The sequence below is a fragment of the Furipterus horrens genome, unplaced genomic scaffold (genome assembly GCF_987537825.1).
Source record: "Furipterus horrens unplaced genomic scaffold, mFurHor1.1.pri manual_scaffold_11, whole genome shotgun sequence".
Classification (NCBI taxonomy): Eukaryota; Metazoa; Chordata; class Mammalia; order Chiroptera; family Furipteridae; genus Furipterus; species Furipterus horrens.
This window is the reverse complement of record NW_028327181.1, coordinates 85,246,257-85,262,124: the sequence shown is the minus strand read 5'-3', so window position 1 is coordinate 85,262,124 and position 15,868 is coordinate 85,246,257. Positions and strand designations below refer to the sequence as shown.

The window sequence follows — 15,868 nt, the reverse complement described above, 5'->3', positions numbered from 1 at the left end:
AGACTCTTAAGATTATGCCCTTTGATCTTAACAATATTCTAAGACCTTCTTAGAAACATCTAGCAATATTATCAGACTTCTAAGGAATTTAATATCTATATTACATCTCTCCAAAATACAGTTTAACATTATGTTTTTATAAGTTAAGCAACATTTTTGTGTTGCCAAAGAGCACCAAAAATTACATATACCATATAGAAGACAATATATACTTTTTTTTGTCAGGCAAAAATATAACCAACTATTTCTAACTTCATGTATTCAACAATTACATAAAAATCCTCGATGAATGGTTTTAGCTTTTATTATTTAACGATATTGATATAGTCTCTTTTCACTATATAACCATATATAAAGAAAGATTTTAAAGCACTGTGATTGTAATTATTGACTTTCAGGAAACAAATTCTGTTAAGTATGCTAATACCAATCTAAAGGTACAAAATTATGGGTCATAAAGGCATAATCTAGTCACAAGTAAATATGGTTAACAGCTTTGGTTGAAAGGTCCAAGTTCTATTCTAAGCTGCTAATCATTTCATTATCATGGTTACATGGAATTGGAGCAGCTAAATTATCTTTCTACTATCCACTGCAGACCCAGAAGTAGCAACTCCATCTTGCATATAGACAGCAATAATACCTACATATTTATTAAATACTCAGAAAAAAAGGTGTTAGAAATTGTATTCTACATAAGGCATTTTCTAACAGAAACTTTCCCAGGTTTCTGTTCCTACACATTCCTAAGAGAAGTAAATACCGGTTTTGGGGAAAAAAAATGAAGGCAGAAGAATGCTTGAAATGCCAAAAAAAGTTTGAGCCCTGTAAAATTCATTTCTATTGAGCATCAGTTAATAAGACTATGATGATTGCTTCTGGAACTGTGATTGAAGAATAAAAAACCACTGATGTTAGTTATTTTTTCTAAACCTCTATAATCAACCTGCTACTTGGTACACGTCAATGTTTGAGTGGAAAGGCTCAAATAAACTCAAGTATACCTCACAATATGTAGATTATTTTCAATTTCATAGGGACACTTAGACATCACAGCAATGCAAGCTATAAGAGCACACCTATTATATTTTTACTAATAAATGTTGTTAAACTAAAAAAAATTTAAGGATTTATTCTTTGTAAAGTACATGCTTATTCTGGCTAGCATTAAAGAACTCAGGACGGGGCCTTACCAATACTATTTTTAAAAAGCTCTTTTAGGAACATATGCACCACCCAGATTAAGAAAAACAATCATTTTCGTTATCCCAGATATCATTATGGTCCTTCCCAAGTAATAAACCCATGCCCCCAAATCATTATTCTAATGGCTATTGTCATGTGTTAGTTTTCACTCTGTTCCTGAACTTCATATAATGGAATCATACAGTATGTATTCTTTTTTGTGTGGCTTCTTCTGCTCAATATAAGGTTAGCCTTACCATACTTACTAAAATGGGAGAAATAAAGATTATAAAGTATAGATAACAAGGGCTGTGTCTACTTAATTTTTATAAAATGCTTAGCTTATAATAAATGTTTTTATACATAAAATACTTAATAGAGTTCTTTTAAAGGTAGAATGCACTATCTTTAGAGAAAACCTGGAGGTACTGTAACCACAGATCCAAATAAGCACTTGGTGGGGATGATGCAAAACAGACTGAAATACTACATGCTATATATCCCAATTTAGAATACATGGTATTTTTAGAAAAGGATAAATTAGTCCTAGCTAGGCTCACCTTTGTGGTGTCATGTGCACTCAATATGCCTTCTACAATGTCAGATAGATCCGTATGTAATTCCTTCAAAAACAGAAATTCAAAGGAATAATTAGAAAAGAGTTCATATCATTTTTATTACTCAGTGGCCAAAATATACTATATTTTAATCAAGAATTTTTGATTACCATAAATAAATTCTTACATCTGCTTTCAAAATATTAAGACAATTACCCTGTAGCTTTATTCTTACTTTATATAATAAATTCAGTTAATTAAATTTTCTAAGGCAAATTCTCTACCCAATTTTGCATCATCAAGTATGAATATTATGAGGAGCATGATATAGCAACTAACAGTAACAACAAATCCTTTTCACTCTTTTACTTTTAAAAATTCTACACTCCATTTTCCTATTGGAAGTTTACATGCAACACGATATTTAAAATCAACTTACTGGGATATCATCTGTGCGGTTATCCTTCCAGACCTCTAAAAGTGCAACCACCATGTCTCTCAGTTCAACCCTAGAGAGAACTCCATCGCGGTCAACATCAAACACCTTGAAGCAAACTAAAAAACAAAACAAAAACAACAGAAAGTAAAATAAGGAAGAAAATCTTATGGAGGGAAATTACTTTTATATCCTGAAGTACAATACATTTTACTAGAAGCTACTCTAGTACAATTACTCAATCTCTCAAGCAAGTATATTCTGGACTAAGTTCCCTTTGGAGCACACATACAAATATATCATTGAAGTCCTTTGTAACTGCACAGACTTGATAAATCTCTCTGTCTCTCTCAAACTTGAAAACAAAATAAAACAAAAAAGGGGAGGCAATAAATATTACAATACCTCACAGGTTGTTGAGGAGGTAATTCTAGTCTCTAAATTAATTTGTAATACTTAAAACTGATCACTGATGAGTTGATGCTTCTAATGCTGAAAATACTCCATCTACATTAAGAATTAATAACAAGCTGGTGTTAAGATAGTCTGCTTCCCCATTATTACATGAAATGTTAAAGGGACTTATTTAAGAAAAAGAGGAAGATCAAAACTATGAACGTTAATATGGTAACAAGCTCACAGCTATCAACAACTGAATCTAAAAAACAAAAGCAAAAACAAACTAAGCAAACAACCTGAGCAGGAACAGAATCATAGGTAAGGGAATCATTTGGAGGGTTATCAGCTGGGAGGGGGAAGGAGGAGAATGGGAGAAATGGTGCAGAAATCAAGAAGCATAATTGGCTGGTACAAAATAGACAGGGAAGTTAAGAATAGTATAGAAAAGGGGGAAGCCAAAGAACTTGCATGCACAACCCATGGACATGAACTAAGCAGGGGAGTGGGGTATTGTTGGACAGAAGAGGGTCACTGGGCTGAGGGGGACAAAAGGGAAAATATTGGGACAACTGTAACATCATCATCAATAAAATATACTTAAAAATAAATAAATAAAAGATAGTCTGCTTCCATTTTGCTTCTCCAAGAAAACCAAATGTGTGCTCAATGTCTTGCTAATAACAATTTCAACTCCTCAATGAAGTTTATATGCACCATGCTAAGAATTAGAAATATAAGCACTTTGCTAATTAACTCCATATGAATCACTCTGGTTTATTCACTTCCATTAGCCCATCAGCAAAAAAGAAGTTTAAAACAATTTTAAGTCAATAATTAAGATCAAGTGAAAAGCAAAAATTTCAGCCTCCTTATTTAATATTAGAACTTTAATGGGAACAAATAATCTATCATATAACCAGGTTGAACAAATGGTGTATCATCATGGGAAAAAATTCTGACCTATGTAAGGTACCCTGACCGGGAATCAAACTCACACCATATTTTGGTGCACAGGATGTTGCTCCAATAAACTGAGCCACCTGACCAGGGCAAGAAATCTGAATTTTTAATATTAAACAATAATCAATTTTATACGCCCCAATAATTATGCTGTTAAAGCAAGTACATCATAGAAACAATATTGCTAAAGGTCAAAACAGTTAAACAGCACACTCAAAACAGGCAAAACTTATGAACTATATTTTAGAAAGCCACAGAAACAATAATCTTAGTAAATATATGAGAGCTAGGTACCAACTAAATGTAAACTGCTGCATTTTCTCAAATATTGTTAAGATTTAATAATGAAATATATTTAAGCTTATAAATTGTGCTTTAATATTTTAGCTAGCTTTAGTTATGATAAATTTCACTTTGCTAATAAAATATTAATATATACAAGTCATAGAAAATGAATTATACTTCAAATTATGCAAGGCATTGAATTATCTAGACTATCAAAAAATATTTTTAATATATTTTATTGATTGTGCTATTACAGTTGTCCCAGTTTTTTCCCCTTTGCCCCCCTCAACCAATACCTCTATTACCTCCAGCAACACCCCCCCTCCACTTTATTTCATGTCCATGGATCGTGCACATAAGTTCTTTGTCTACTCCATTACCTATACTATTCTTAATATCTTCCTGTCTATTTTGTACCTACCAATTTGTGCTTCTTAATCCTTGCACCTTTCACCCCATTTCCCTCCTTCCCCCTCCCAACTGATAACCCTCCTAATGATCTCCATATCTATGATTCTGTTCCTGTTCTACTTGCTTGCTTAGTTTGTTATTTGGATTCAATTATAGTTGTGAATTTATTGCCATTTTAATGTTCATCATTTGGATTTTCTTCTTTTTCTTATGTAATTCCCTTTAGCATTTCATATAATAATGGCTTTGAGGACCTGGCTGGTGTGGCTCAGTGGTTTGAACACCGGTCTGTAAACCAAAGGGTCACCAGTTTGATTCCCAGTCAGGGCACATGCCTGGGTTGTGGGCCAGGTCCCCTTTTAGGGGCGTGCCAGAGGCAACCACACATTGATGTTTCTCTCCCTCTTTCTTCCTCTCTTCCCCTCTCTCTATAAATAAATAAATAATAAACAAACAAAACCCTTTTAAAAAATGGCTTGGCGATGATGAACTCCTTTATTTTTACCTTGTCTGGGAAGCACTTTATCTGCCCTTCCATTCTAAATAGCTTCGCTGTTATAGTAATCTAGGCTGTAGGTCCCTGCTTTTGATCACTTTGAATACTTCTTACCAGTCCCTTTTAGCCTGTTAAGTTTCTTTTGAGAAATCTGCTGACCGTCTTACATAAATTCCTTTGTAGAGAACTCTGCTTTTCTCTTGCTGCTTTTAAGACTGTCTCTTTATCTTTAAACTTTGGCATTTTAATTATGATGTATCTTGGTGTGGTCCTCTTCGGGTCCATCTTGTTTGGGATTCTCTTTGCTTCCTGGACTTGTAGGTCTATTTCCTTCACCAAATTAGGGAAGTTCATCAACATGGGTCATGTGTATAAATTCCTTGGCTACTCCATTTCCTATATGTACTTTACACCCCCAAGGCTATTCTGTAACTACCTATTTGTACTTCCTAATCCCCTCACCTATTCATCCATTCCCCTATACCACCCTCCCATCAGGCAACCATCAAAACACTCTCTATATCCACGATTCTGTCTCTATTCTTGTTTGCTTTTTAGATTCAATTGTTCAGAGATATGTATTTATTGCCATTTTATTCACTGTTTTGACCTTCTTCTTAAATAAGTCCCTTTAACATTTCTTATAATAATGGTTTGGTATTAATGAACTCCTTTAGTTTTTTCTTGTCTGGGAAGCTCTTTATCTGCCTTTCAATTCTAAATGATAGCTTTGCTGGGTAGAACAATCTTGGTTGTAGGTCCCTGTTTTTCATGACTTTGAATATTTCTTGCTGATCCCTTCTACCTTGGAAAGTTTCTTTTGAGAAATCAGTTAGCAGTCTTTTGGGAACTCCTCTGTTCGTAGCTGTTTTCCTCTTGCTGCGTTTAATATTCTCTCACTGCTGTTACTCCCTGTCTTGATAGCACGGTCTAATGTAGCAGGTATCCTATAGGGTCCAGTGGCACAGCCTTCCCTATCACTCAAGTTGGGTACTCGAGGTGTGCCCCTTGTGTGGGCTGAGTACAGCCTCCTCTTGTAGTTGAGCCTTGATAGCTATTGGCAGGTCAATAGGAGAGATTTACAGAGGCCAGTCAGCTGCAAGGACCAGCTATGAGACTGGCCACCAACCTCTGCCTTCCCTGGAAGATCAGCTATGCATGTGCAGTATGGTGGTTCTCTGACATGATCTGTAGCTCCACTGGGACACAAGCTCTGGGGTTTTCCGGGTGGTGCAGGCCAAGGTCAGTCCCCACCTGAGTTCTACCTGGGGCTACCCTGCATGAGCTATTAAGCAATCTGAGATGGTTGCTATTTGTGCTGGGCTTGGAGATTCCCAGGTGAAGCTAAGCTGTGAATCTAGGTTGGCTGCTGCTAATGCTGGGCCTGGGGTCTCTTAGTAAGACATATAGGGGCTGGGGGCTTTCTGAGGCTGGCTGTTGCTTGTTTGAGAGGATTTAGGAAGTTGTGAAGCCTGAGCTAAAACCAGCCATTAATATGGAAAAGTCACTGTTAACACTTTGGGTGGGCCAGTAAGTTGGGTGGGAAAGTCTCAGGGAATCTCCAGGCGGGGCAAACAGTGTTAGCCAGGTTGATAGGAGTCTCAGATATGGCACCAGCTTACTGGATCTGTGGCTCTGTGGGGGAGGATTCAGAAAGGGGACAATGGCCTCTGCCTGCCTTTTTGTCTGGAAGAAAGTTGTCCTGCAGCTCTTGCCTTGATGCCAGACTCTTCAGTCCCTTCCTATATGTCACTGGTGCCTTTCAAGTTGCTATCCTGGTGCTGGAGCTCAGAGGGAGTGAGTCTGAGTAAGTCTGCATATGGGTTATTTAAGAGAAACTGCCTGAGACTCCAGTACTTCTTCCACTAACTCAATTCCTGCTATATTTGCAGCCAGGAGTCAAGGGGACTTATCCTTCTGGCATTGGAAGCCTGGGCTGGTGGGCCTGGTGTAGGGCTGAGACTCCTTGCTCCCAAGATATCCCTCCTGAATTTTATCCACCACACGTGGATATGGGACCAGCCCATTCCGTGTCTCCATCCCCCCTACCTGTATGGATGGATATGTTTTCTTTAATTCCATAGTTGTCAGACTTCCTTTCCACTCATTCTAACAGCTCTGGGTGATGGTTGTTCTATTGTTTAGTTGTAATTTTTATGTGGTTATGTGAGTAAGCGAGCTGTGTTTACCTATGCTGCCATCTTGACCAGAAGTTGCCCAAAAATATTTTCTAAATGCTTAACATTTTCATATATATTATGGCTGATAAGAGTTTATCATGAACTGTAAATTCACCAGGAAAATCAGCCCCATTATTAATGACAAAGACACCAAACTACTCCACAGTAAAAAAGAAGGGATGACTTAATCCCTAGACTGACTTCAGTAAAACCTCAATATAAAACTGCTACATGCTGATCTAACAAAGTGATGAAAATTCACAGATCATTTTACATGGACAAATGCTAATTTTTTCACTGTATACTTAGCAAATTTTATGACAATGTTTAACACACTTACATTTTTGTCTTTCAGCCAGGGGTCCCCTGCAACAGGCTGACAACCCACAGGATATCTCCTTAAAATCTATGTGATTGTCACGATTTTCATCAAAAGCATTAAACAAACCTGTAAGAAAAAGACACCATAAACTACAGCGAGTAAACTTCCTAATGTTATAATGAGATGTTTATAAAAGGAGGCATGACTCCCATAAACTGTCCAAAAGTTTTTTTAAAGAGTTTATCAGTAGTTTCCATTGTCTCCAGAAAAAACTTTTTTTCTGGTGGTATGATCATAACTAAAACTTAAGATCCCAGCAAAAAATACATTACTATCAGTATTTGGTTATGTTTGTCTGAGTCTATCTAACATCAATTTTAACAGCTAAAAATGATTGTAGCAGGGGGGAAAAAAATCAATTAAAAATTTAAATTCCACCCCAAATCAGAAATTACAATTATTTAGGAAGATTGAGAAGAAAAAGGAAAAAAGGAGAAAAGTTTAACTGTAAACTCAAAGATATAACATGCTGTTATTAACAAGCTCCTATAAAGCTCTTCCAGAAAGCAAAGAAAAATAACACACTATACAGTATTATAAGAGAAAAAAATTCTGTACTTCAGTCTTCTTTGTATATTTAATTTTTTATAAATGAGTATTTTAAATTTCAGGAAGAAAAGGAATTTATAATACAATCCTGTATGTTTCAAACATTTTGTTAAAAATAGAAATAAAATGATTTTGTTTTCAAATGAAATGATTTATCAATCACCAATTCTATAAAGGTAAAAAGTGCACTGCTGACACAGGTAACAGCCCAGAGCCTTATCTGTTCTGGTTCCTCTAACAAGTACTTCTGAAGTACCCTAGGAATCTGAAGAATACAGTTTAAATATTCCAAGAATCTAATTCTGTGCCCTTAGTCTAAAGAGTGAGAAAACTAAAACTCAGAAGGCAATTGCCAAAAGTAAAAAAAGTTTTAAAAGGTCAGAACAAGATGCAGAACCCAAATGTTCAGATTCCAAATATGTTTTTTTTGTGTGACAGATACTACCCACAATTACTCTTTGTATTCCTTTTTTTAAAAAAAGTCACAGCAATGAAAAGGTTAGAGCTAGCAGGGACCTCAGAGATGGCCTAGTCCAGTAGTTTCTTATTTTGGTGAGGAGGGGAACACAGCAGTGGAAGTTCTTGTGTAAAAGTAAAAAAATAGATTGCCACCATCACAGTCAGGAGTTGTGTGCAATCTATCACTAAGCCAGGGTCACTAAGGCGCTGGGCAGGACTGGTCCCAGGAACAGTGCACGCAGATGCGTGTGGAATTCGTGCACATCAGGAGCCGCTCCATCATCCACGTGAAAGGTCCTGCATGCAAGGGCAATGTGCTCACCCTTTTGGAGTCAGAGCAAGAAGCTCAGAGGCTGTGTTAAATTTATGTCTGGGTCCTGGGTATCTGTATGGACCACATGGCCCATGAGGATAGTATTCGACTGTTAATAAAATGATTATATGTAAAAAGAGAAAAAGAAAAAGAATAAAAGTAGAAACACTCAAGCTGAGGAAGAGGTGAGGTTATGTGTAAAAACCTGGAGCTCTGCCCATTCATTCGGTGGTCGCCACCCTATTCCCCACACCAGCTGCTGAGGCACCTGATTGGAGTATAGCTTCATAACCACTGACTTGGTCAAGCATACTTTATATACAAGTATATTCTGGTGAAGAGAGATAAACTAATTTATACAAGGTCACATAGGTAGAATAGGATTCTCAAAACCACAATCTTAATTCCCATTTTAGTTTTTTTTTTTTTTCACTAAACTCTATTTGTAAGAAAGTTGTAAACATTTTAGAGTTAAGATGTATTGGTTAGAAATAAGAGATGGGCCCAGGCCTGTTTACCAAAGAATAGTTGTAGAAAATAGAATGATTCCTACCTTCACTTAGAGATGGACGAAGTGGTGGGGAAACCAATGGACCAAATGTCTCTAAATCAAATCGTCCGGTACGGGATTGAGCCTTCAGCAACCAATAATGTTTTTCCAAATCAATGATGTCTGATTCCTCCACTGAGGGTCAAATCAAACAAGATTATAAAACTTCTCAGTCTTCTCTTCCAGTCCTTTATTTTAATTTCCCAATTCAATTGTTAAAAATAAACATTATCTATCTAAAACAAGATTATGAAACACAAACACATTATATCTAAAATGGCACAAAAGCCCTTGCTAGTGAGGTTCAGTTGGTTAGGCATCCTCTCACAAACGAAGACTGCCAGTTCAATTTCGAACAGGGCACATGCCTAGGTTGTGGGATCGTCCGTCCCCAGTCAGAGGCCTATGGAAGGTAGCCAATCAATGTTTCTCTCCATCTCTTTCTCCCTCCCTCCCACTCCCTCTAAAAAAGTAAAATAAAATAAAATGGCATGACAAGGAAATTCAAATTAACATCAGAAAGGCTTTAAAATAAAAAATATTTTTCATTTTCTCATTAAATAGACTGCTTAAATCCAATATGTAAAATAAACAACGGAGACACGTCTTTTTGGCTTCCCATACCACTTTTACCTGTGCTTATTTTTTATAATTTTCAATCTCTACCTCAGGTTTGAAGAACTACATACATATGAACCAAATGAACTACTAGAGGTAATACAATAATTGAAATTTAAAAATTTAGTGAAGAATTTAACAGGTTAAAAACTACAGAGGGTAAACCTGTGAATCTAAACACTGAGCAATAGAAATTATCCAAATGGAAGCATAGGAGAAAAAAGAGCCAAAAATTATTAAAATCTTAGTAACCTGGAAGACAGTATCAAACAGTACAGCATACATGCTATTGGGGTCCCAGAAAGGGGTGGGCAGAAAATTTTTGAAAAAGAAACAGCTGGTAATTTTCCGAATTTGGTGAAAACTATAATCCAACAGATCCAGAAGTTCCATAAGCCCTGTGCAAGAAAAATTCAAAGAAAACTAAACTAAGGGAAGTCATGATCAAATTGCTGATAAAGGGAAAATCTTAAAAGCAGCAAGAGAAGGGACAAAAAACACACTACAACCAGGAGAACTGAGAAAAGCAATGATTTCACTTCAGAAAGCCAGAAGGCAATGGGCAAAAAGGTTCTGGAAGGGAAAGAAACTGTTAATCTCAAATTCTATATCCTATTAAAAAATTCTTCAAAAATAAAGGCAAAATAAAGAATTTTGTGGACAAACCATAGCTGAGACAATTCATTGTAACAGAACTATACTAAAATAGTCACCGTCATTTTAAGAAAAAGTTTGCTAATCTGTTTTAGACTTCAAAGTGCATGACTACAAGACTTCAACACTGAATTCCACAAAATGACAGTACCTCAAGACCACCAAGCCATATAATTGACTCTGAGACTTCAAAATTGTGAAACTATGGAATTCCAAATCAACATTAATTTTGTGGGTGAAAGTCATGAATAGAAAATGTGTGCTGACTGAGGACAACATGTTGCACCAGAAAGCATTGAGCCTATACAAAGATTTCAGCAAGGGATCCCCTTAAATAAGCAACATCAAGTAAAGGGACAGTTACACAGATTAAGAAATAGCTTTGGCATTTTATCATCTCACATCATCACAAGAAGAAGGGTGACTATACTACAACAGAATATTTTGAGAGAGACACCGCATACCTTTTATTACAGTATATTATTATAATTGTTCTATTTTATTAGTTGTTAATCTCTTACTGTGCTTAATTTATAAATTAAATGTCATCATAGGTATATATGTATAGGAAAAAGCAGTGTGTGGTGCGCGCGTGTGTGTGTGTGTGTGTACACATACATGGGGGGGGAGACAGAGAGACATGGGTACTATCCACAATTTCAGGGATCTACTGGGGGTCTTAGATACATTCCCTACAGAAAAGGGGGACTACTGTATGTTCTTATTTCTTTATTCCTAGGAAGAGCATACAGGATGGGACAAAAGTAGGTTTACAGTTGTAAGTACACAAAATGTAGTTTATTCTTGTACTATTTATTCATTATTGTGTTATTTTCCAAACAAAAAACTGTGCTCAATAAATATCATATTTCTGATTAACTGATGTTTACATAAAACACTAAATTAGAACACAGAAAAATCACACCAATTGTGCCCAAAATTTTTTACCTTTAAAGACTAAGTTTATTTATCTTCTTAAAAAAACACAATTTCTTTGCTGAAGCAGAAATGTGGAAAGACAAACAGAACATATTTAGAAGAAAAAATTATCACATTGGTCATAGTTACCAATTAAAACCATGTTTTAGAGCTCCCTTTTAAGTTTATGTGACCTGTTCATTTTTCAGTTATAGACTGTAATTTGTTATTCAAATATTGCCAAAAACAAGCTATGGTAAATTATACGTATTATATTATTACTTATTTTAAATGAATTGACAGCTTAATTTCTTTTTTTTTTTTTTTAAAGATGTTATTTATTTATTTTCATAGAAAGGGTAAGAGAGGGAGAGAGAGGGAGGGAAACATTGATGTGTAAGAGAAACATCAATCGGCTGCCTTTTGGAGGTCCCCAGTGGGTGCCTGCAAACCAGGCATGTGCTCTGACAGGGAATCCAACCTGTGACCTTTCAGGTCACAGGCCAGCACTCAATCCATTGAGCCACACCAGCCAGGGCGAAAGCTGAATTTCTGAGGAAAGGGAAAGCAACTAACCTTATTTTCACTTAAAGAAGAGGTAATAATTGCAATAGTTGCTCTATTTGCAATTCATAAATCAATACCAAAAACTTATAATTTTTAAGCTAAATAGGAATGAATTTATCACCCATCTATAGGTTTTTTTTTTTCTGGTTCACAATAGCAGCATACCATATTCCCAATATTCTAAATAGTTCTTGGCCTGCACTTTGGGCCATCCTAATCAAGTCCCACCTTACCAGAGGCTCCAGCTGCAGAAATAGCTCTTTAATGTCAGAACTGGATTCTCATTGAAAAAAAAGAAAAAAGAAAAGCCAGGCAAAATATCCAAATGTTTTCAAACAGTTGCACAGTTCTTCAACGTTTTTGAGAAAGCAGCCATCTCAAAAGCAACGACCTTCTGAGATGTACTTAAAATGGCTGTAAGCCTTACATCATTTACAACCAGATAAGAGGATAAGGAAGGAGGGACATGCAAGTTTACTAGCAGCTGAAGGTCTAAGAATCACTAAAGTACTTCTTTTCTTATTCAAAGATGGTTTTAATATTGTAAGTTAAAACCTGGCCAGGGAATATAATATACATACTTTAGTTGAGATAATAAATGCTAAAACAAACACAATACAAATTTGAATTAGGTATGAAAAGAAAAATAATCAAGAGGTGTTCTATTAAATTAGCCAATAATAATAAATTTATTACCTCAGAATCCAAATTCTATTACTAAAAGAAATCGCTGAGGTAGCAGGCTTTCTTCACTATTATGATACAATTTAGGAAAGCTCTAAAAATGCTTTCTTAGTACATTGCTAATAATTCTAATGCTCAATAAAGGCTGGTAACTACCAATATATCATAGTGGCCTTAATATAATTGATTAAAATTATAAATAACAGAAAGTTAAAAGCACATTATTTCTCCAGGCTTTTACCACACACTACTGACTTATTTCTATATGATCAACATTAAGGAAAATTAACTCTCAATTAGTTCTTTAAAATCATAGTTATTCTACTATCTATTTCATTGCAGGTAAATGGGCAATTATTCAATAATCTTGCCTTGATCAAATAAAATTAATTACTGAAGAGAAATTAAAAAAATAATCAGCCCTGGCTGGTGTGGCTCAGTGGATTGAGCACCGGCCTGCAAACCAAAAGGTCGCCAGTTTGATTCCCAGTCAGGGCACATGCCTGGGTTGTGGGCCAGGTCTCCAGTTGAGGGTGTGTGAGGGACAACCAGTTGCTGTTTCTCACACATCTTGTTTCTCTCCCTGTCTTTCTCCTTTCCCCTCTAAAAGTCAATAAACAAAACCTTTAAAAATAATAATAATAATCATTTGTAAGTATCCCAAGGGGGAAAAAAAGGAAATTAGGGAAGTGAAATCTGCAAGATTTTCTTCAGTCTGAAGAAGATGGCTCACAACAACTGCCACATTATAATTGTAATTATAATTGTAATTATCTGCAATTACAAGCTACTCATAAAAGATTAAAGAGTAAAATGAGTGTGTCAATAAACTGTCTTCAAGTCCTAAAATGATAATAAGCACTCACTCTGGGATTCAACTATCCCAACATTGGCAACTATTTGTCATTTGATTTTGAGAAAGTTTAACTTCTCAAAATGTAGTCCATGGTCCATCTAAATCAGGATTACCCTGGATGTCCAAGAAAGTACAGAGTCCTAGGGTCCACTGAATGAATGTCTTTCATGATAGAACCAGTAACCTGCATTTTTAATACTCTCTCCAAATAATTCTAATGCTCAATAAAGGCTGGTAACTACCAATATATCCTAGTAGCCTTAATATAGTTGATTAAAATTATAAATAACAGAAAATTAAGAGCATATCATTTCTTTAGGCTTTTACCACACACTACTGACTGACTTATTTCTATGGCTACCAGGGAAATCAATAGGTGTATTATGGGAGTAGATAAAATAATCAGATAATTCCTTTTTATTTCAAGGATCCTGACCCTCCATGTGCCTTAACTTAATGCTAATCAGTTTTCTGTATCTCACATCATTTATTCAACCAAAAGTTTTAGAAGGATGATCTTAAAAACTAACTTGGTGACATTCAGAAGTTCCTTAAATTTATAAATATCATAATTCATTTCCCCCTAAAATATGGTATGTCTTTATATAAACCTTCACATATTATGAAGTCATTAAAACTTATTCAAACATGTTATACGTATTACTTTGGTCCTTCTCTTTGGTATAGGTTTAGCCCCACAATCCTAAAACAACATATATCTCCTGTTCACTGCTGTGGAAATCAAATGTTTAAATCAGTATTCAGAATGTAGACTTTTAGAGGCTGAAAACTCTTCAGCCTAGCTCAGTACAATAACATGCATTTAGTCCACTGCGCTAAGAAAAACTCAAAGATTAACAGAACATGAGCACTGTACTCAAGGGACTTGTAACTTCTGAAGAGAAACAAAACCATTTCCAATAGACTCTAAGGTAAGGCAAAAAGCATCTTAATTGCTTTAACTAAAATGTTAAGTGTGTAGGAATGCAAATAAAAAAGTAATTAATTTGAACTGAAGAAAAACGGAGAAGGCATGACCAAACAGCACCTAGGTTTGGTTCTGATGACAAATTAGTATTTCAGTTGTCAAGAGCTTAAAGACAAGAATGCATTCTTAAATGAAGGAATATTAGAAGTGATGGTATACAGAGTAGTTATAAAAGTTCATGGTAGGTATAGTCCTGAAACACTGACCGAGCTCTGCAGTTGAAGCAGAGAACATATGTGGAAAGAAATGGGTATGGAAACTTAAGAATAGGAAACTAAGAAACCTTAGATCCAATAAAGCTAAGGAGTTTAAACTTTGTTCAACAGAAAATGAAGAATTTTCAAAGGTTTTTAAGAAAGGCAATGAAGTGATCTTTTAAAAAATGTAAACTAAAAAAACGTGCCCTTAATTCTTTCCTATCATTAACATGATTAATATGTACTCAGGAAATAAGGAAAACTATTACAATAATATCAGCAAGAAAAACTCAAGAAATATGACTGAGTTAAGATTGACAGGATCTAATATGAAGTTTGATAAGAAAAAGTCAAACGTAATCTCCAAATGAATGACTAAAATTGCAAATAATATTAACCATGATAGAAAAGATAGTAAAAGAACATGCTGTTTGCTTTTTATTACCTTTAAATGGGTTGAAGTAAGGAAAGATGAATTTGGTTTTACATATGGTATGAAGATGCTATTATATCCAGGAGGCATTAATTTAAATCAATATACACTTTGAGAGATACCTCAAGACCAAAAAAAACTTCATCTAGGTATCAGCTGCAAAGATATGAAGAATAAGTGAAGCAATGGAAATGGCTGTAATGAAGCAAAGCATGCACATCATCCAAGAATAAGATAGAACTAAAGGAGAAATCACTCATATTTCAAAAAGTAGACAGAAAAAGGAGAGCAGTAAAGAAAAATCAAATAATAAAAAACTAGGAAATGAAAGAAGAATAGAATTTTAAGAAAACTGAATGGTCAACAGCGCTAAAATGCTGCAGAGATATTAGTAGTAAAATGACCCTAAGAGGAAACCTCAGTTTAGAAATTAGGTTATTACTACAGGTGAAACAATGGATTTACATTAACACTTGTTTTAATTCAAGATAAATATTTTAATAAGGCAAAGGCATTGTAACTTTTAGATATCATTAAAAATCCAAAAATCTTCTCAACTGAAAAAAAACTAAACATAAAAGATGATTTTTGAATAAAAATGGAGCCAGATAATGGGATATCTTGAAACTTAGTTTGACTGATTAAATTTGAATAAGTCTGTAATTTTTAATACAGTGCTTTCAAAAACAATGAAAGCAGTATTTGCATTTGCAAAGTATTTCAGAACTAAGTTAACTTTAAGGAATTAACAAAGACTCACTTTCTTGACCAAAGTTTAGTCCCGATCCTCT

At 35.1% G+C, this 15,868-nt stretch overlaps 1 protein-coding gene across 1 annotated transcript in view; it reads right to left on the bottom strand.

The window, feature by feature from the left end:
- Positions 1–15,868, bottom strand: part of USP32 (ubiquitin specific peptidase 32) — a 116,585-nt gene that overhangs the window by 50,792 nt on the left and 49,925 nt on the right. Inside the window, exons 6-9 of the mRNA XM_090290834.1 lie at positions 9,166–9,297; positions 7,250–7,357; positions 2,182–2,297; positions 1,746–1,808 (exon numbers count right to left, since the gene is read on the bottom strand). Of these exons, the coding sequence (XP_090146960.1) occupies positions 1,746–1,808; positions 2,182–2,297; positions 7,250–7,357; positions 9,166–9,297 (419 nt within the window). The remainder of the gene's footprint in view (positions 1–1,745; positions 1,809–2,181; positions 2,298–7,249; positions 7,358–9,165; positions 9,298–15,868) is intronic.